The 21652-nt window shown below is 41.4% G+C and overlaps 2 protein-coding genes across 2 annotated transcripts in view; both read right to left on the reverse strand.

Annotated features, from left to right (window-relative positions):
* LOC115457324 (putative GPI-anchored protein pfl2) overlaps window positions 1-3015 on the reverse strand; it is a 38832-nt gene extending 35817 nt beyond the window's left edge. The window contains exon 1 of the mRNA XM_030186746.1: window positions 799-3015. Coding sequence (XP_030042606.1) covers window positions 799-2823 — 2025 coding nt within the window. The 5' untranslated portion in view covers window positions 2824-3015. The remainder of the gene's footprint in view (window positions 1-798) is intronic.
* LOC115461525 (uncharacterized protein PB18E9.04c-like) overlaps window positions 2880-21652 on the reverse strand; it is a 41089-nt gene continuing 22316 nt past the window's right edge. Inside the window, exons 3-5 of the mRNA XM_030191386.1 lie at window positions 16425-16475; window positions 2980-5504; window positions 2880-2906 (exon numbers count right to left, since the gene is read on the reverse strand). Coding sequence (XP_030047246.1) covers window positions 2880-2906; window positions 2980-5504; window positions 16425-16475 — 2603 coding nt within the window. The remainder of the gene's footprint in view (window positions 2907-2979; window positions 5505-16424; window positions 16476-21652) is intronic.

Consider the following 21652-nt stretch of genomic DNA (forward strand, 5'->3'; position numbering starts at 1 on the left):
ACCCCAGTTATTAGTAAGTAGGTCTCATTGCATAAAATGGGACCTGTGCTAAAACAGTATGAGTTAGTATTAGAATAACCCACATTGACAACTTCCCCCCTTAATGATTGCCCATGTTGATAACTATGCCTCTAAATCAGGAATAATAATAATGATCTGGCCCTTCATTTTAACAGGGACATAAAGGAAGGCAGCAGACTGGATGAGATAAGAAGTTAACATTACCAAGAGAGCTAATGAATAACTGTAATTATATTTAAAGTCCTCTGTATCACTATCATTCCTGAGCTGCTAAAATTAAATAAAGACAAGACCAATAAAGCTTAGGAAACATACATTTACAGAGAGGAGCAAGCACCATGGCTGCCTCTGATTCACAGGGAAACTGACCTGGATCTAACAGGCTTCAGCACACAGATGTTTTGTAATATTAAAACAAAACAGAAAAACCAAAACATCAATATATCAAACTATAGAGTGTCCTGGTGTGGCGAGGGCATTGTATCCATTCTAAATAGGTTGTTGGCTCTTGCAGACAGAAAAACTTGGAAGTGGAACTATCTGATTCAAAGATTTATTTACAATCAAATGTGGACAGCTGCAACACAGGTATCCTTTTCACATATGCAGTTCTATACCAGGCAACAGGTACAAGATAAAGATACCAGATCTCTAAATCTTTTGAACAAAATGAACATTATAACAGCGAAGTTAAGCAAAAAAGTTAAAGTGGAATACAGTAAAAAAAATGATCTATTCATGATAAAATCAAGTTAGGGATCAATTTTCATATCTTACCTGATCTTCACAGTATTTCTTCAAGTTAATGAATTCACTGGAAGATGAATTTTTCAGCGGGTCCATAAATTGCTGGTTTGTAACTCTGAATCTCAAGGGTTGAGAAACAGAGACAATGGGAACTATTCGAATGGTCGAGATCATAGTGACATTTGATGGTGGTGACTGAGAAACCGATGAAGTAGAAATGCTGGTAGCAGAAGTAGAGGCAAAGGATGTATTGATGGGGTTTGTGGGGGTAGTTGGCAAAATAGAACTCTGAATTACTGTCGATAGAGATGAGTTTGAAACAGAAGTTGAGGCCATAGTTTGTGTTGCTGATGAAATATTTAATGATGTTTTGGTTGGCGAGAGTGATGATGTAATATTTAAAATAGAAGGAGAGGTTATATTCATCGCAGTTAGAACAGAAACAGTGCTTGGAACAGCTGATAAAGAAACATTCCCTACACTTGATGCTGTTGTTTCAGTAGAAAATGATAATTGAGTAGAAGATGATTGATTACTCCAGTGTGTTATACTAGGTACAACTGTACTTGCCACAAATTTAGTTAACAGTGATGATGAAGATGCTATGGATGATTTGGCTGTACTATTCACAGATGCTGTGAATACAGTTGATGCTGTTGGAGCTCCAGATGTTGAATTTGGAGAGCTAGTAACAAAGGTGAAAGTGGAAAATGTATTCAGAGAATTTGTAGGAACAGAGGTCAAACCTGACGAACCACTTGCTGTAGATTCAGCTGCGCTTGAACCATTGTTTAAGAGACTAGTATTAGCAGCTACTTGTGTGATGAATGAACTTGCAGTTGGTGACACTGCTGAAGTAGTATTAACAGAAGGGCCAGATGTTTCATTATTTACAGCTGTGATAGGGGTCAATGTGGTAAGTCCAATTGAGGTAGACATATTTCCTTCACCAGTAGCAAATGATGAATGAGTAGATGATTGATTATTCCATTCTGTTACACCAGGAACAGTGGTAGAATTCCCTACTTCAGGAAACAGCCATGACGATGATGCTATAGATGACCCATTGTTTGATAGAGTAGTATTAAAAGCTACCTGTGTGATGGATGAACTTGCAGTTAGTGACAGGCGTGGAGTAGTATTAACAGAAGGGCCTGAGGTTTCGTTATTTACAGCTGTGATGGGAGTCAGAGTGGTAAGTCCAATTGAGGTAGACATATTTCCTTCACCAGTAGCAAATGATGAATGAGTAGATGATTGATTATTCCATTCTGTTACACCAGGAACAGTGGTAGAATTCCCTACTTCAGGAAACAGCCATGACGATGATGCTATAGATGACCCATTGTTTGATAGAGTAGTATTAAAAGCTACCTGTGTGATGGATGAACTTGCAGTTAGTGACAGGCGTGGAGTAGTATTAACAGAAGGGCCAGATGTTTCATTATTTACAGCTGTGATGGGGGTCAATGTGGTAAGTCCAATTGAGGTAGACATATTTCCTTCACCAGTAGCAAATGATGAATGAGTAGATGATTGATTATTCCATTCTGTTACACCAGGAACAGTGGTAGAATTCCCTACTTCAGGAAACAGCCATGACGATGATGCTATAGATGACCCATTGTTTGATAGAGTAGTATTAAAAGCTACCTGTGTGATGGATGAACTTGCAGTTAGTGACAGGCGTGGAGTAGTATTAACAGAAGGGCCTGAGGTTTCGTTATTTACAGCTGTGATGGGAGTCAGAGTGGTAAGTCCAATTGAGGTAGACATATTTCCTTCACCAGTAGCAAATGATGAATGAGTAGATGATTGATTATTCCATTCTGTTACACCAGGAACAGTGGTAGAATTCCCTACTTCAGGAAACAGCCATGACGATGATGCTATAGATGACCCATTGTTTGATAGAGTAGTATTAAAAGCTACCTGTGTGATGGATGAACTTGCAGTTAGTGACAGGCGTGGAGTAGTATTAACAGAAGGGCCAGATGTTTCATTATTTACAGCTGTGATGGGGGTCAATGTGGTAAGTCCAATTGAGGTAGACATATTTCCTTCACCAGTAGCAAATGATGAATGAGTAGATGATTGATTGTTCCATTCTGTTACACCAGGAACAGTGGTAGATCTCCCTACTTCAGGAAACAGCCATGATGATGATGCTATAGATGACCCGTTGTGTGATAGAGTAGTATTAAAAGCTACCTGTGTGATGGATGAACTTGCAGTTAGTGACAGGCGTGGAGTAGTATTAACAGAAGAGCCAGGTGTTTCATTATTTACAGCTGTGATGGGGGTGAAAGTGGTAAGTCCAATTGAAGTAGACATATTTCCTTCACCAGTAGCAAATGATGAATGAGTAGAAGTTGATTGATTATTCCAAGCTGTTATGCCAGGAACAGCGGTAGATGTTCCAACCTCAGGTAACAGGGATGAGGATGATGCTATAGATGACCCGTTGTTTGATAGAGTAGTATTAAAAGCTACCTGTGTGATGGATGAACTTGCAGTTGGTGACAGGAGTGAAGTAGTATTAACAAAAGGGCCTGAGGTTTCGTTATTTACAGTTGTGATGGGGGTCAGAGTTGTAAGTCCAATTGAGGTAGACATATTTCCTTCACCAGTAGCAAATGATGAATGAGTAGATGATTGATTATTCCATTCTGTTACACCAGGAACAGTGGTAGAATTCCCTACTTCAGGTAACAGCCATGATGATGATGCTATAGATGACCCATTGTTTGATAGAGTAGTATTAAAAGCTACCTGTGTGATGGATGAACTTGCAGTTAGTGACAGGAGTGGAGTAGTATTAACAGAAGGGCCTGAGGTTTCGTTATTTACAGCTGTGATGGGAGTCAGAGTGGTAAGTCCAATTGAGGTAGACATATTTCCTTCACCAGTAGCAAATGATGAATCAGTAGATGATTGATTATTCCATTCTGTTACACCAGGAACAGTGGTAGATCTCCCTACTTCAGGAAACAGCCATGACGATGATGCTATAGATGACCCATTGTTTGATAGAGTAGTATTAAAAGCTACCTGTGTGATGGATGAACTTGCAGTTGGTGACAGGGGTGAAGTAGTATTAACAGAAGAGCCAGGTGTTTCATTATTTACAGCTGTGATGGGGGTGAAAGTGGTAAGTCCAATTGAAGTAGACATATTTCCTTCACCAGTAGCAAATGATGAATGAGTAGAAGATGATTGATTATTCCAAGCTGTTATGCCAGGAACAGCGGTAGATGTTCCAACCTCAGGTAACAGGGATGAGGATGATGCTATAGATGACCCGTTGTGTGATAGAGTAGTATTAAAAGCTATCTGTGTGATGGATGAACTTGCAGTTGGTGACAGGAGTGAAGTAGTATTACCAAAAGGGCCTGAGGTTTCGTTATTTACAGCTGTGATGGGAGTCAGAGTTGTAAGTCCAATTGAGGTAGACATATTTCCTTCACCAGTAGCAAATGATGAATCAGTAGATGATTGATTATTCCATTCTGTTACACCAGGAACAGTGGTAGAATTCCCTACTTCAGGAAACAGCCATGACGATGATGCTATAGATGACCCGTTGTTTGATAGAGTAGTATTAAAAGCTACCTGTGTGATGGATGAACTTGCAGTTAGTGACAGGAGTGGAGTAGTATTAACAGAAGGGCCTGAGGTTTCGTTATTTACAGCTGTGATGGGGGTCAGAGTGGTAAGTCCAATTGAGGTAGACATATTTCCTTCACCAGTAGTAAATGATGAATGAGTAGATGATTGATTATTCCATTCTGTTACACCAGGAACAGTGGTAGAATTCCCTACTTCAGGAAACAGCCATGACGATGATGCTATAGATGACCCATTGTTTGATAGAGTAGTATTAAAAGCTACCTGTGTGATGGATGAACTTGCAGTTGGTGACAGGGGTGAAGTAGTATTAACAGAAGAGCCAGGTGTTTCATTATTTACAGCTGTGATGGGGGTGAAAGTGGTAAGTCCAATTGAAGTAGACATATTTCCTTCACCAGTAGCAAATGATGAATGAGTAGAAGATGATTGATTATTCCAAGCTGTTATGCCAGGAACAGCGGTAGATGTTCCAACCTCAGGTAACAGGGATGAGGATGATGCTATAGATGACCCGTTGTTTGATAGAGTAGTATTAAAAGCTATCTGTGTGATGGATGAACTTGCAGTTGGTGACAGGAGTGAAGTAGTATTACCAAAAGGGCCTGAGGTTTCGTTATTTACAGCTGTGATGGGAGTCAGAGTTGTAAGTCCAATTGAGGTAGACATATTTCCTTCACCAGTAGCAAATGATGAATCAGTAGATGATTGATTATTCCATTCTGTTACACCAGGAACAGTGGTAGATCTCCCTACTTCAGGAAACAGCCATGACGATGATGCTATAGATGACCCGTTGTTTGATAGAGTAGTATTAAAAGCTACCTGTGTGATGGATGAACTTGCAGTTGGTGACAGGAGTGAAGTAGTATTAACAGACGGGCCAAAAGTTTCATTATTTACAGCTGTTACATTGGATACGCCAGTAGGAAATGATGACAGAGTAGATGACTGATTAGTCCAATGTGTTATACCAGGAACAGCTGTAGATGTCCCACCTGGTAATTGTAAAGATGAGGCCCCTGTGCTATTCACAGATGATGTGAATTGTGAGGCTGTAGAAATCTCTGCACTTGGTATTGTTGAATTTGTAAAGCTTGTCGCAACTCCTGTAATATAAGATGAGGATGAGGATACAGAAAGTAATGCAAGCATGACTTTAATGGGGGTCATGAACATTGAGGCAGCTGACTGATTAGCAGCCTAAGAATGCCCTTGCATAAAATTTATAAGTAAACACTGAATCCTTCTATAAGAATATTATAATTTAGTAGCACATACCGTCTGTAGTTCTACTTACTTAAACTGAATTTTAAAAAAAAATGCTAAAATTAATTGCAACAGTCAGTTACTTTCTCTATTGACTACCTTGTGATGATATCTCATCAACTTATTTGTTTATTTATGCACAGCATTTGATAACCTACCTCTCAGGAAAAGTTTAAAGTATGGCACAGAACCATAGTATCAGCATAAAACACAATAAACCCTTATACAGACCTCATCCCAACCCATCCTTGCCTAATTCTGCTATTGAACAAGTCATTGTAAGACTTCAGCTATATTATTGTATGCAGATCTGGATGTTGTAAATTGGAAATGACTACACACAGTGGAGATGTTCCAGAGAAGTGCTTCCACAGTATTGTGCTTTCAAGGAGAAGTGAGACAGGGAGGATATGACAGAGGCATTCAAATATCTAAATTGTATTAATAGTATTCATGAAGCAAATCTTTTTTTACAGCAACACAGTAGTTCTTGACAATAAATACCAATTGGTCTGTCAAGTCTGTCCGGTTATCCCTGTTAACACTGCAAGGATATAACTCAACTGCCAGCTGCAGAAGCCTGACCAGTTTCAGGACATCACTGCTTTACCAGTCAACTTTTTTTGCTTTCACGTAGGTTCTCTTCCATCCTAAATAGATGACCATATAGTACCCACGACATCCCCATCCCCCACTAGCAGTCCCTCTCTCAAACTCCATAGCCATCTACAAATCCCAACAACCAGCCTTCAGGGTCTATGTGGCTTTGCAAGAAAGTACCCGACCACCAGAACCACCCTGTCAACACCAACATTCTTTGTTTCCAAAGAAGTTGGAATATACTCAGGGCTGATTTAATCTTAGCCAAACTAGGTGGCAGCTTCTAGTTGGCAATCAAAGCAAAATAATAGATCTTTACAGCCATACAAACTCAAGAACCCACAGGAAGGGAACCCACAGGAAGGGAGGATAATTTGCCAAAACCCCATTTATCCAAGCAAACTGTTTCTGGAAATTGTCCTCATTGGGGCTAATTGTATAATCAATTTTTTGCACCTAAAGGCATTTTTTAAACTCCCGAAAGGGCTTTTACAAAATCACCCCACAGTTACATATGTAAAATTGTGACAAAATAGTACACTCTATTACATGACCCATGATGCCATATTCAGGGGTGGAGTTTGGGTGGAGCAAGGCTGGAGTCATGAATTATAAAAACACGCACATCCATGTGTACTTTAGACACTAACATTTACACTGTAAGCATTTGCAATCTCAATCTATATTTCACTCTAGGGTGACTGTAAACTTCAGTGCCTGTAAAGTAGGCATGCATAAGGTAAATTGCATTAGTATTTTAGAAAGAAAAATAGGCCTCTGAAGGTGTCAACCTTTGGCCCCTGTGTTTATAAAACTACCCTTATAGGCTATGATCATAGGCTTATACATATACAGTACGATCTTGATTATCTGACCTTCAGTAATATGACTGTCCAGCATATCTGACAGACCCCTCGATGATGACATCACATTTCTATTAAAAATCTTTGTTTTAGAGCAATTTTTGAAAATTGAGGACTCTGGGCCTTTGTTTATGCATTGTTTGAAGGATTTTTGCACTGTTTTTCAAATTATCCAACTTTTCACATAACTGACAACAGGTTGGTCCCATTTATGTCAGATAATCAAGACTGTACTGTATATGTATATAGGAAGGCAGTGATATGTATAAGTGGTGACTTTTGTAAATATACACACAGTAATGAAGAAACCTTCCTCTGAAAGTCACAGTTTGTCCCGGGGTGGTGGAGTTTCTTTTCAGAGTGGTGCACAAATCATCACCCTTGAGCAGTCCTCCAAGCTCCAGGTCTGAAAAACAAGCTTCATCAGGGTTATATGTGACTTAGAGCAAGAATGAATGTCAGTGGATATAACTTCACAGGGATACATATTTTGCTGTTGTAATATATGGCTTACACATGTATTTTGAAATCCCATCTAGAACATACTTCCTTTCCCTACATTTAAATGCTTGCTTGCTGTCTTATCTACATAGAAGTGGCACCTTTTTTTAAATTGATACTTTTATGTGGTTAACCCTTGTCCCACTGGAAATGGTTTAGGATGCCGGCTATATTCTTTGAGGTAGGTACCCAGATCAAGATCCACAAAAAACACAAGTCAGTTTGGCTAAGGCATAGGCCGGCAGGTCTCACCCCACCACTCAGTCTCTGATGTCTCACTCCAAGAAATTCACTCTCACACACACACACACACAAATTCCAACTTTACTGAATGGAAAAACCCATGAGCAGTCTTTGACAAACAATCAAGTTGTAACTCGTAAATAGGAAACAATTCAATAAATCCACTAAGACAACAAGAATATATCACTCCCTGTATGTGCCGGGTTCTGTCCCTTCCCGCTTGGCAGAACAATCTGAGTGTTAACCTCCTCGTCACTGCTTCAAATCCCTCTGGGCCCTCTATCAGTGGCCAGCTTGTTCATAAATCGGACCTCCTTTATCCATCAAGTCTTCGAGGTATAGGTCCCCCAGCAGGACACTTCTCTGCCCAAATCTCTGGGTTCTCAATCCTCCTCCTCAAAAGGCCAGTTCTCCATTTCTAGTTACCCCTTCTAATGGAAAGAAATGCTGCATTGTGCTCCCACAGCTTTTTTTTGTTTGTTTGTTTACATTTGTACCCTGTGCTTTCCCACTCATGGCAGGCTCAATGCGGCTTACCTGGGGCAATGGAGGGTTAAGTGACTTGCCCAGAGTCAGAAGGAGCTGCCTGTGCCTGAAGTGGGAATCAAACTCAGTTCCTCAGGACCAAAGTCCACCACCCTAACCACTAGGCCACTCCTCGTTTCTTTTACAAAGACAGGATGTCCCCTCAGTTTCTCGGGTCTTGGCAGGGATTCAGGCTACCAAAGGCCCCCGTGTAGGTCTGAGCTAACATTTTTATTACTCTGACCCCACCCCCAATTTAATAATTCATGGCAATCATTTCTTCTCCTAACAATCTCTTACTGCAATATAATACAGTTCCTCTACCGTCCAAACCACTGGGCCACTCCCCAGCGGCACAGCAGTCCCACCATCCCAGCCCCTTCTGGCTGCGTGACAATATGCCACCCTGAGTAACCCCCAGGAAAACCCGCTCACCCCTTCCGAGGCCCAAGAAGGTGTTTCCAAGGGGGTTACATGTGTAAGCCAATTTATACATCTAAATCTACTTTTTATATGCATAAATGGTGCCTGAAGGTTCTAAAATTAACCATGACATCCAGTTATGCATATTTCCAGGATTATCCTGAAAGGGATGGGTAGGGTGTTCATGATGCGGCCATATGGAGCATAAAGGGGTGTTTTATTGTTGTGCACTGATGAATTTAGCATGCACTAATGAATCATTTTGCATTAAATACCCTGCAGCCCATAGGTACATAATAGGCTGCATGGCATTTGGCACGTGCTAATCATTAACGTGCACTAAATCCGTTAGTTCATCTTAGTATTTAGGACCCCAAAGTTAATTTAGAGGGACACAAGTTTTAATGTTTATCTAGGGTGCCTAGTATCATCCCTAAGCTTCCTTTTTCACTCTTTTATTTTGTCCTCTCCCTGTGCCTCTGATCTTGAGACAGTAAAGAGTGCATAAGTACATAAGTGCATAAGTAAAGCCACACTGGGAAAAGACCAAGGGTCCATCGAGCCCAGCATCCTGTCCACGACAGCGGCACCTGGCAAGCTTCCCAAACATACAAATATTCTATACATGTTATTCCTGGAACTGTGGATTTTTCCCAAGTCCATTTAGTAGTGGTTTATGGACTCGTCCTTTAGGAAACCGTCTAACCCCTTTTTAAACTCTGCTAAGCTAACCGCCTTCACCACGTTCTCCGGCAACGAATTCCAGAGTTTAATTATGCATTGGGTGAAGAAAGATTTTCTCAGATTTGTTTTAAATTTACTACACTGTAGTTTCATTGCATGCCCCCTAGTCCTAGTATTTTTAGAAAGCGTGAACAGACGCTTCACATCCACCTGTTCCACTCCACTCATTATTTTATATACCTCTATCATGTCTCCCCTCAGCCGTCTCTTCTCCAAGCTGAAAAGCCCTAGCCTCCTTAGTCTTTCTTCATAGGGAAGTCGTCCCATCCCCGCTATCAGTTTAGTCGCCCTTTGCTGCACCTTTTCCAATTCTACTATATCTTTCTTGAGATGCGGCGACCAGAATTGAACACATTACTCAAGGTGCGGTCGCACCATGGAGCGATACAACGGCATTATAACATCCTCACACCTGTTTTCCATACCTTTCCTAATAGTACCCTACATTCTATTCGCTTTCCTAGCCGCAGCCGCACACTGAGCAGAAGGTTTCAGTGTATTAGCACTTAGATAAGTCTAAGTGGTTTGAAAATGAACCCCTAGGTGACCTGACTACCGGGATTTTTTCCAACTCTCACTATTAGTTCCATCCAGTCCGCCTAACCTCACCCCTGGTGCAGTGATGCAGACCCCAGCCAATCACTGGTCTCCTCTTCACATCTTTCCCATCAGGCTTTCTCTGTAATTATAGATTGAGATTGCAAATGCTTACAGTGTAAATGTTAGTGTCTAAAGTACACATGGATGTGCATGTTTTTATAATTCATGACTCCAGCCATGCTCCATGTATTTTTTAATTCAGCTACTGTGCTTGTTTCTATCACCTCCACTGGGAGGTTGCCCCATGCATTCACTACCCTTTCAGTGAGGATATATTTTCTGATTGCACTCCTAAGCCATTCTCCTTTCCTCATAGTCTCATACCGTGACCTCTTGTTGTAGCACATTATTTCTCATGGAAAAGGTTTGCTTCTTTTGTGTGATCTATGTCACAGAAGTATTTGAATGTCTCTATCATATCCGATCTCTTTTGTCTCTCCTTTCTTGTAGGGCAGTGTTTCTCAAGTCAATCCTGGAGAACCCCCTAGCTAATCTGATTTCTAGGACATCACAATGAATATGCATGATATAGATTTGCATACAATGGAGGCAGTGCATGCATTTTCGTTATGGATATCCTGAAAACCGAACTGGCTAGGGGATACTCCAGGACCAGCTTAAGAAACACTACTTTAGGGTACGGGGTAAGTTCAGCCCAAGCAATTCCCACAATGGGTGGGGGAGGGGGGGAGGGAAGGAGGAGGAAGTTCATTGAGCACAATGAACACATTGCCCAGATCCTATCAAACTCCCAAAGGCCTATAAAAATGTTTTAGGCCTAAAAACAATCTCAGATGACTGAAAAATGAAAAAATAAAACTGTTAAATAAAACTTTGCATCATCACCATAATGATATACCAAAAAATGAAGTATGTATAAACATGCATGTTTGCTGGGATCAAAAGGGTCATTTTTGATATATCTACATCCGATTTTGAACATTTTAGAAAAAATATCCAAAAATCCAGTAGTGAATATGGCCATTTTCAAACCAGAAAAATGTCCAACTTTTTGTTTAAAAAATTGCCATTTGCTGCATGTTTGTTATGCTCAGTGCATCTATATTTTAGGACCATTTCCCCCCCCCCCCCCCCCCCCCCCCCCAAAAAAAAAAAAAAATGTCCAAGGGAAAAACGCACAAAACAATCTATTGGGCTGTATGAGGGGGGCAGCATTCTTAGTAGACTGACCCCACAGACATCTCAGCAGAGCAGTGGGGCATCCTAGGGGGCACTGCAATGGACTTCACATAAAAGGTCCCAGGTATGCATCTCACTGTTACACCGTTTTATTGTATGGGGATTTCTCCAAAATCCACCCAAAACCTACTGTACCCAACTTTACACCACTACAATAGCCCTTATGCCTGCAGGTATCACCTATATGTAGGTACAGTAGGTGTTTGGTGGGTTTTGGAGGGCTCACACATTCTACCACAAGTGTGCTAGTTAGAGTGGGATATGGGTCTGGGTCCCCTTCTTAACAATGCACTGCACTGATCACTAGGCTACTCCAGGAATCTGCTTGCTGTTCTAATAGGAATCAGCCATAACATCTGAAACTGTCATAGAGGCTGGTATGTACTGTTTCTTTCACATCTTTGGGAGGTGGGAGGGGGTCAGTGGCCACTGAGGGAGTAAGGGGAGCTCTTGCCTTAATCCTTTCAGTGGATCACCTGGTTATTTGGGACACCTTTTTGTGACTTAGTCGTGATTGAAAGAGGTCTAGAGACCAAAACATCTAACTTTTAGCCCTGGACATTTTTGCTTTGTTCCATTATGTCAGAAAAACGTCCAAGTTTTGGAAACATCCAAATCCCAACCCACAACACACCCCCTTGTGATTTGCATGCACAGCAGAGAAAAACATCTCAAATCTGAGTTTTAAAAATCACAATTTTGGACATTTGTTTGTGAGAAAAATGTCCAAATGCCACTTTATGCCATTTTTGAGATGTTTTTCTCTTTCGGAAAATCTTTAGTCATCAAACAACATGCAGATCATGACTTAAGCAATGAATTGAATTTCATAATTTAATATCTAGAAAACAGAGATAGCCACCAGAAATCTGGTCACCTTACTCTAGCTCCATTGACCTGTAAGCAGCATGCAGAGAGTCATAAAGTAGATCCAGGGCTGGCTTAACCATTAGGTAGATTAAATGGTTACCTAGGGCAGTGACTTCTAGGCAGCAGAAAAGAGCAGCTGCAATCAAAGCAAAACAATAGCTCCTGACACTCCAATAAATATCAGCACATACTTTTACTTGCAGGAAAGGAGGGTAATTTTCAAATAGCTCATTTACCTGGGTAAATGGCTTTTTAGAAATTGCTCTCCTCTATGTATGTGTTGATGTAAGTGTGTACATATATAGGGACAAGCACATCATCCTGAGGGCAAAGAATAAAGGAACAGAACCCCAGTCCTGAAAGCAGAAATCCCTATCTTTCCCAGGGTAGGCAGAGAGAATTAATTCCTGGAGTCAGAAAGCCCTACTACCCAGTTCAAAGGAGTTGGGAGCAAGTTCCTTAGGGCAGTTCAAGGTTGGAAACAGAGGATGGTCCTTGGCAGGGTTGCCAGGTAGAAATTTTTTTTCCAGCCCAATCCAGGCCAGAAACCAGCCCAAAACCCGCCCAAACACAAACCCCGCCCCTGACACCCCCACCCCCGCGTCACCGGCCCCGCCCCCGCCGTCACCGGCCCCGCCTCCCACGTCATCGGGCCCGCCTCCCCGTCATCAGCCCCGCCTCCCCATCATCGGCCCCGCCTCCCACGTCATCGGCCCCGCCCAAAACGTCACTAACCCCGCCCAAAAACGTCACTAACCCCGCCCCCCCGCGGCCGAAAAAAATCAAAAAGCCGCCCAAAAAGCCACCCGGAAGCCCAAAAAACCGCCCAAAAAACCGCAACCCGCCGCGGGCAAAAGTTTCCCGCGGCGGGTCGCGGAAAACCGCCCAATTGGGCGGTAAAACCGCCCACCTGGCAACACTGGTCCTTGGAGACAGAACAGAACACCTAACAACAGGAAAAGCTTTGTGACTTAGCAACTACCCTAGCAACCCAAGAGGATTCCCCTGGGTTGGTCAGGTGTATGTGATGCAGCCAAAAAGGGAGGAGTGTAGATTGCCTGAGAGCCATCTAGTTAACCTGCTCTGTCAGCTGGAAGACAAATGTAAGGTAATGAAAGTAGACCCAGGAAAGGAGATGCCCTGGAACCAAGTTGGGGGGGGGGGGGGGGTGGAGAAATGAAGTTCTTAAAAGCAGGCTGCTGAAAGTCATTAGTTTTCTTTTCTTTTCTTTTTGGGAAGGCTATTAAGGAAAGTTCATCAGGAGCTTGGCAACCTGAATGTTTTTGGTGTGGGTGGAGGCTTTTCCTCTGTGCTCATTTATTTTTCTCTTCCCCAGTGAAAGAATGGAGAGGAGAAGTGTGTGAGTGAGTGCAAGGTTTTTACCCAACATGTGTGAGAAAAACTGGAGACATTTTGTTTGGTTAATGTGAAAACTATCTGCATGAAGTGGTAAGCAGTGGCAAGTAAGAAAGAGTGGCAGAAAGAGCCTTCTCTGCCCCAAGGACTCCTGAACTGCAAAGCATAAATAGATATTGAGGACCAAATTCTATAAACAGCGTTGAAAAATCGGTACCGACAAAATAACGCGCTAAGCGCTATTCTTAGGCACCACTTGTATAATAGGTTTCATGTGCTTAGATTTTGGCGCTGAAAGCAGCGCAGATTCTATAACATCATGTGTAACTTAATTGGCTTAACAAGCTAATGAACACTGATAGCTGCACTTAACAAGCAATAATGAGCACTAATTGGCACTGATTAGAATTTAGGCACACAACTCGCTAAGCGTATTCTGTAACAATGTGCACCAAGCATTTAACCCACAGAGGCATAAAGGGGCATGGTTATGTGCAGGGAAATGGGTGTTTCATGGGCATTCCAAAATTTAGGTGCCTAGTTATAGAATATGGCCCAGTGCGCCTAAATCTACGTGCTGAGATTTACACTAGGTTTTCATTGGCATAAGTGGATGCGCGCAGATATCTGTGCTGTATATTATAGAATATGCTTAGTCGGCACTGATTTCAGCACCGATTTTTTTTGGCGCCATATGTAGAATCTCCTCCTTAGCGCCTAACTTTAGACATGAGGATTTACACAAGTAAACTCTGGTGTAAATTCTCATGTCTAAATTAAGCACAGATCCCCCTTATTCTATAACAGCATGCATAAATTGCAGAAACACTCCTGATCTGTCCATGACCCTCCCATGGCTGCCCCCCTTTTTGGAGCTGTGTGTAAAATTTACGAGTAGATCCATGTGTCTGAAAATGTGCATGTAAATTTAAATTAAGGCCAATTAGTGCTGATGAATGATTGTTAGCACCCAATTATCGGTGCTAACTGGCTCATTATTCATTTGAATTGCACGCACAAATTGAATGCATGCTTAAATTTGTGCATGTAATTTTAAGTACCATTTGTAGAATTTCAGGGCTGCTGTGCAAATCTATAAAGGGGCATCCATAGGCACGTGAAGGGCAATTCTATAACAGGGTGCTCGCATTTACGCGTCAGTTCAGCACATAAGTGTACAGAACACTGTCACTTCTGTAGGTTAGTGTACACCTAAGTGTGTAAGTAGCAGCAAAACACCTAAGTGCTATTCTGTAAGGATGCATGAGCATGCAAATTCAAGGGGGCATTCACAAGGATGGAGCATGGAAGGGGCATGGGCAGGGCTGCCACTTACGCACAACTTACCCAATACGGTAAGCTATACATGCTATAGTATTTTGCCATATTTGGGTGCCTATTGTAATTCCTTGTATAAAAGTTTTCGTATCAAAGATCTCCGTCGTCTACAATTAGTACAGAATACAGCTATTAAAGTTATTACTGGACATCGTAAATATTACCGTGTTACCCCACTTCTGAAAGAAGCATATTGGCTGCCCCTGACCCATCGTATAATTTACAAAATACTGCTCCTTGTTTACAAAATCCATTCCTCAGGTCAACCAGCTTATCTGTCTCGATTCATAATACTATATTGTCCTTCACAAACAATTCAATCTGCCCAACAAAATCAATTGGTAATTCCATCTTTTCGTGATATTCATTTTGACGCTACAAGAAAGTCTATCTTTTTGGTTCAAGGTCCTGAACTATGGAATAAATTACCATCTCACCTAGGTTTATCAACCTCTTTAATCAAATCTAAGACAGATTTGAAAACATTTTTATTTTTGGATGCATACGGATGTTTACTACTTATTTTTATGCACCTGACACGGGCAGCGTTCTGGAAGACACAAATTCCCCTCCCTCTAGTGTTTCCCTCTCTTCTTTATCTATTTTGATTGTAGTTCCTCCCTTTTCTTTCCTCACAGTCACTTTTTAATGCACTCCTCCCAATTTTTTATAATTATATTGTAAGCCACTCAGGCATTTTTGATGGGCGGGATATAAGTCCCTAATAAACTTGGAAACTTAAACTTGGTAACTGTGAGCCCTAAATGTTAAACACACTGCTACCTGTTTTCACTAGTGTTCTATAACCAAATCTGTGCACCCAAATGCTGCTATAGAATAGGTTCTCACCATGTGGCATCAGGTTGCCCATTTCAGAAGTACTGCCCAAGAGGGCGCCTATGTGCAACCTATTCTACAAATGAAAGTAGGCTTAAGCGCAAGCAGAAGGATCTTGGAAGTGGCATGGTGGAACGCAGAAGGGGAAGGAAGACCTGGGAAGTGGCATAGATGGGTATAGAAGGGAAGGAGGACCAAGGAAGAGCATTTTGGGGTAGAAAGAGGACCCAGTAAAAGTAAACCCTCTCTCCTCTACTATTGACTCCTCAGAGGGGGCCTCCCCTCCCTTTCTACTCTTAGACCTTCCACTCAGGGCGGGAAGGTGGCTCTCCAAAAATTTTGCTTAAGGCCCTGGAATTTGGACCATTGCTCAAGGGTGTGGATAATTAGCTCCTTATGTCTGATCTCAAATGACATTTAGTGCACATTTCATACTATTTATGTTACCCTCACTCTGGATCCATTCCAGCCTGTCTATATGGAGCTCATCATGCGACTGAATGATTATGCAGTCATAACACCATTTTGGCTTATTTCTACAACTGCTTAATGATAGGAGGAGCAGTTATGTTTATTTTGCAACAAAATAAAAATCTGAACAGTTTTCAGCAACAGGTCCCTGAAGAGAGTTTCTGTGGTAGTAAATGATTTATTTATTACCTGTTGTTTCTGTTGTAGTCAGTGTTGTTGATGCCACCAGCCTTAAAACCCCTAAATAAAACAAGAAAAAGGATAAAATGAAACAATATATACTCTCTGTTTGAAGTTATTGACTATTTTTGAACACAAATTGATTATCAGTGTGGAAGCGATAAGTTGGGTTGCCAACTATCAGCAAAAAAAAAAAAGGCCAAACGTTAGTAAAAACATCAGTAAAAACATCATGAGTGACAGGTCTGTGTCTACCGTGCCATGGACTTAGGCTTTGCAATGCTGTAAGACATAGGGATCGAAGACTATATTTTGGTGCATTCAGTGGACAAATCACACCATAATGATGTAAATATTCAGTGGCTGACTGCTTAACTTTAAGTAACTAAGAAGTCCATTTATTTATTCATGTATTGGGATTTACTAACTGCCTTTAAGAAGAAATGTACCCACAGTGGTATATAACACGAAGTAAGTAACTACAGGACAATAGCATCAATCCCTCTATTTACTAAAATGATGGAAGGTTTTGTTATTAAGCAATTAGAGAATTATTTGGAGAGATTTCATATCGTACGTCAATCTGGTTTCAGGAAACATTTTAGCACTGAAACTGTTGTAGGTTCAATTGTTGCTCTTGGAAATACGTTATTGAGCCAATTCAAATGTGCAGTTCTAACTTTATTTATTTATTTATTTATTTTTACATTTGTACCCCGTGCTTTCCCACTCATGGCAGGCTCAATGCGGCTTACATGGGGCAATGGAGGGTTAAGTGACTTGCCCAGATCTCCCGTGCCTTTGATTTAGTAGATCATGAGATTTTGTTATCAGTTTTGAATGGTTTTGGCATCCATGGTGTGGTTCCATAATGGTCTCAAGGATTTCCTACTAATCTGGCCTTTCACACGGCTACCACATTCCTCTACTCAAGTTAAAGGAGAAGGTGCAGTGTCAAAATCTTGGGGAATTTATCCCTGATACTGTTCAATCTCCTGTAACAATCTCTAGGAGCAGTTTTAGACAGATTCAGCTTCAGAAGTTGGAGAACAAGGTTAGTGCTGGGCAGACTTCTATGATCTATGCCCTGAAAATGGCAAGGACAAACCAAGACCAGGTATACATATGAAGTATCACATACCATATGTAATGAGTTTATCTTGTTGGGCAGATTAGATGAACCGTACAGGTCTTTATCTGCCATCATCTACTATGTTACTATCTAGCTTATTTTCGAAAGGGAAGGACACCCATCTTCCAACACAAATCGGGAGATGGGAGTACTTCTCTCAGGGTCGCCCAAATCGACATAATGGAAAGCCGATTTTGGGTGTCCCCAACTGCTTCCCGTCACGGGGACGACCAAAGTTCCTGGGGGTGTGTCAGAGGTGTAGCGAAGGCGGGACTGGGGCGTGCCTAACAGAGGGGCATCCTCAAGCAATAATGGAAAAAAGAAGGGCGTCCCTGACGAACACTTGGCCGACTTTACTTGTTTCTTTTTTTTTTACGACCAAGCCACAAAAAGGTGCCCTAAATGACCAGATAACCACCGGAGGGAATTGGGGATGACCTCCCCTGAATCCCCCAGTAGTCACTAACCACCTCCCACCCTGAAAAAAAACAACTTTAAGAACTTTTGTCTTTTTAGAGTATGGGTGAAGGACCTTCTTCTCTGTGAGGTCAGTTGAGGATGTCCTTTGATATACCTTTGTCTGTAGTTGAAGACATCCAGAATGTGGATGTTTGTGAGAAGGATGTCCATGCCTGGGTGTTTCTGTGAGAAGGTCATCCACACCTGCTATGCCTGACACCCCCTTTATTTATTTGGATTTTGGATCCAAGCAGCAGCAGTGGGATTTGAACCCACCACCTCTGGATTGCAAGACCAGTGCACTAACCACTAGGCCACTCCTCCATCCCACTCCACTACACTCCCTTGAAATTTGGCCATTCCTGTGGGGGGGGGGGGGAGCAGTATGCAGGCCCCTGGGGAGGTATGTGTGTGTCAGCGGAGGCATGACAAGGGCATGGACGTCCTCAACTGCCCCCCCCCCCCCAACAGGGATGGCCAAATTTCAAGAGAGTGGAGTGGAGTGGAGGAGTGGCAATCCAGAGGTGGCCAGTTCAAATCCCACTGTTGCTACTTGTGATCCAAAATCCAAATAAATAAAGGGGATGTCGGAGGCATAGTAGGCATGGACATCCTTCTCACAAACATTCACGTTTTGGACGTCCTCAACTGCCATAGCAAAGGATGTCTTCAACTGCCGTCGCAGGGACAGAGGCATAACAAAGGACATCCTCAACTGCCGTTGCAGGGACGGAGGCATAGCAATATCCAGTGTATCTGAATGTAACTCACCTTGAGCTACTACTGAAAAAGGTGTGAGCAAAATCTAAATAAATAGCAAAAGATGGACGCCCATCTTGTTTTGATAATAGGGGTTTCCCCGCCCCTTCACCGGGACGTCCTTAGAGATGGGCGCCCTTAGAGATGGTCGTCCCCGTTCGATTATGCCCCTCCACGTTTAGAAAAAGTTAAACTGCTTTTTCATCTATGCAGATGATATATCAGTTTTATACACTATTTCTGATGATTGGTCTATTACTTTTAACGGTATTTTAGATTGTTCTAGTTTAATAGAAAATTGGATTGTTTCTCACAGACTCAAGCTAAATAGGAATAAAACTAGGTTTTTGTGGCTTGGTCCATCAGACCATCCTTATAGACATCAGCATTTTAATATTGGCAAAGTTTATTTTACTTTTGAGAATTTTTCAAGAGTTCTTGGCGTTGAGGTTGACATCACCTTTATGATGACATCTGTTATAAAGAAATCTTGTTACTTGTTAAAATGGTTGCATACTGTTAAAAAATATTTTGCTACATCTGCATCAAGGCTTATTGCACAATCTCTTATGTTGTCCAAAATTGACTACTCTAATTTAAAATGGGGGATATGGTTTTTAAGATCTTATATAGTGAGGCTCCACCTTATATAATAAATTTGGTGGACCAGCTGATGGGCCGTAAATCCAGTCGACTACATGAACAAGCACTATTGTGTTATCCAAAAAGAAGATCAAGGGCCCTATTTACTAAGACGTGCTAGCATTTTTAGTGCATGCTAAAAACACTTGCGCACCTATAGCGCAGGTGCGCAAACATTTTAGTATGCGCTAAAAGTTAGCACACGCTAACGATATAGACACCCATAATGGGTGTTTCTACCATTTATATATCATTTATATAAAAGATATATAAGAAAAGTCAACAGAATACAAATATATATTTTTTTTTGTTACATTTGTACCCCGCGCTTTCCCACTCACGGCAGGCTCAATGTGGCCTACATGGGGCAATGGAGAGATAAGTGATTTGCCCAGAGTCACAAAGAGCTGCCTGTTCTTGAAGTGGGAATTGAACTCAGTTCCTCAAGACCAAAGTCCACAACCCTAACCACTAGGCCACTCCTCCACTTACAGTTTAACATTAGGCAGATTTTCAACAGAGTAAGTGTATAAATGCCACTGCTCAAAATCTATGTATAACTTCAAACAGATTTCTAAATACCTGTTATGCACACATTCTGAGCTGAACACATAAGTTATTGATTCAGTGGCTCAATCTTGCCACTGAGGGGTCGTTTTACTAAGCCACATAAGCGACTATGCGTGCCTAACATGCGCCAAATTGGAGTTACCGCAAGGCTACCATGTTGCTCTTGCGGTAATTTTATTTTTGGAGCTTGTCCAATACGCACAGCCGAAAAATAATTTTTATTTTTGGCCACGCATATCGTACGCGCACCAAGTGGCATTTGGCACGCGTAGGTCATTACCGCCTAGTTACCATGTGACACTTTACCGCTAAGTCGATGGCTGGTGGTAAGGATGCAGACCCAAAATGGACGCACAGCAATTTTGATTTTGCCACACGTCCATTTTCAGCAAATTTTTTTTTAAAAAGGCCTTTTTTACAGGCGCACTGAAAAATGGATTGGCGCGCACCCAAAACCCGTGCTTACACTACCGCAAGCCATTTTTAAGCGCACCTTAGTAAAAGGACCCCTGAATTAATAACTTTTAATATTACCCTCAGCCTGCCCATACAGTCTTTAAAAAAGCATAACGTTAGTTGTTTAGTGATTTAAGTGGTCCATGTTATGTTATTATCCGCCATCTTTTTTTTTTTAAGCAACTATGTGGTTGCTGCTGTTTTTTAAATATCAACCTCACTAAGCTGAAGTAACAAATGGTTTTAGCACATGTGGATCACTCCCAAGTGCTAAGGCCATTATCACTGCAGCAGTAAAAAAAATGCCCATTAATGCCCATGCGCTAACATTGCCATTAGCTTGTGGCTATTTTCAAAAATTATGTGTGAGCACTTACTGCATCCTGTTTTGTAGGCAGTAAGGGCTCCCCCTTTTAACTGTGCACTAGCATGCCCCCTCAAAAAAAAAATATTTAGCGTGCAGTTATCACATGCACATGGCACAACTAACATGGAATGCTTAAGCATATCCTGTGTTAGTTGCGTATTAGCACCTTAGTAAAAGGGTCCCTAAGTCCAGCTGTCTGCAAAATGATGGCAGTAACACATAGGTCATAATAAAGATTGGTTGCAAGGAAAAAATCTGGCAGACTGTCAGTAAAAAAAATATATTGATATGGGCTGACAGCCCTGATGATAAGGGTGAGTCTTCCAGTTCTCTTTTTTTCTTGAGGTTGACACCCTCATTTTAAGGCTGTCTATCTGTAATTGCTCTCCAAAGAATAAAGCGTTCCCAACATTAACACTGGGACTAGTTCATCCCAACTGATCATTCTGTCTGATCACCAAGCTTGTAAGTGAATGAACAGGTTGCAAGCTTTCAAATGTGCTGACATCATGAATGTCATATTTCTGTTATATGAATGTGTTTCCATGCTTCTTGTAATGGTATCATTTATATTCTGCAGACATTTATCATATTACTATTATATGATTGCTTTACTGTGCTGTTTTCTGTGTACATTTCTAATACTGAATCATGTTACTCCTATATATAGGATTCAATTTGCCATCTCCAAGTTTACTTCATTGATTGTGTCTATACTTATATTTGATCTTTTCATTATTGTTAACAATGAGTTTTATGCCAAGCTGTATCTGTGTGCACCACCTTGAGTGAATCTCTTCATAAAGATGGCTAATAAATCCCAATAAATAAATTGAGAAAATAATTTTGAAA

The sequence above is a fragment of the Microcaecilia unicolor genome, chromosome 1 (genome assembly GCF_901765095.1).
Source record: "Microcaecilia unicolor chromosome 1, aMicUni1.1, whole genome shotgun sequence".
NCBI classification, from domain to species: domain Eukaryota; kingdom Metazoa; phylum Chordata; class Amphibia; order Gymnophiona; family Siphonopidae; genus Microcaecilia; species Microcaecilia unicolor.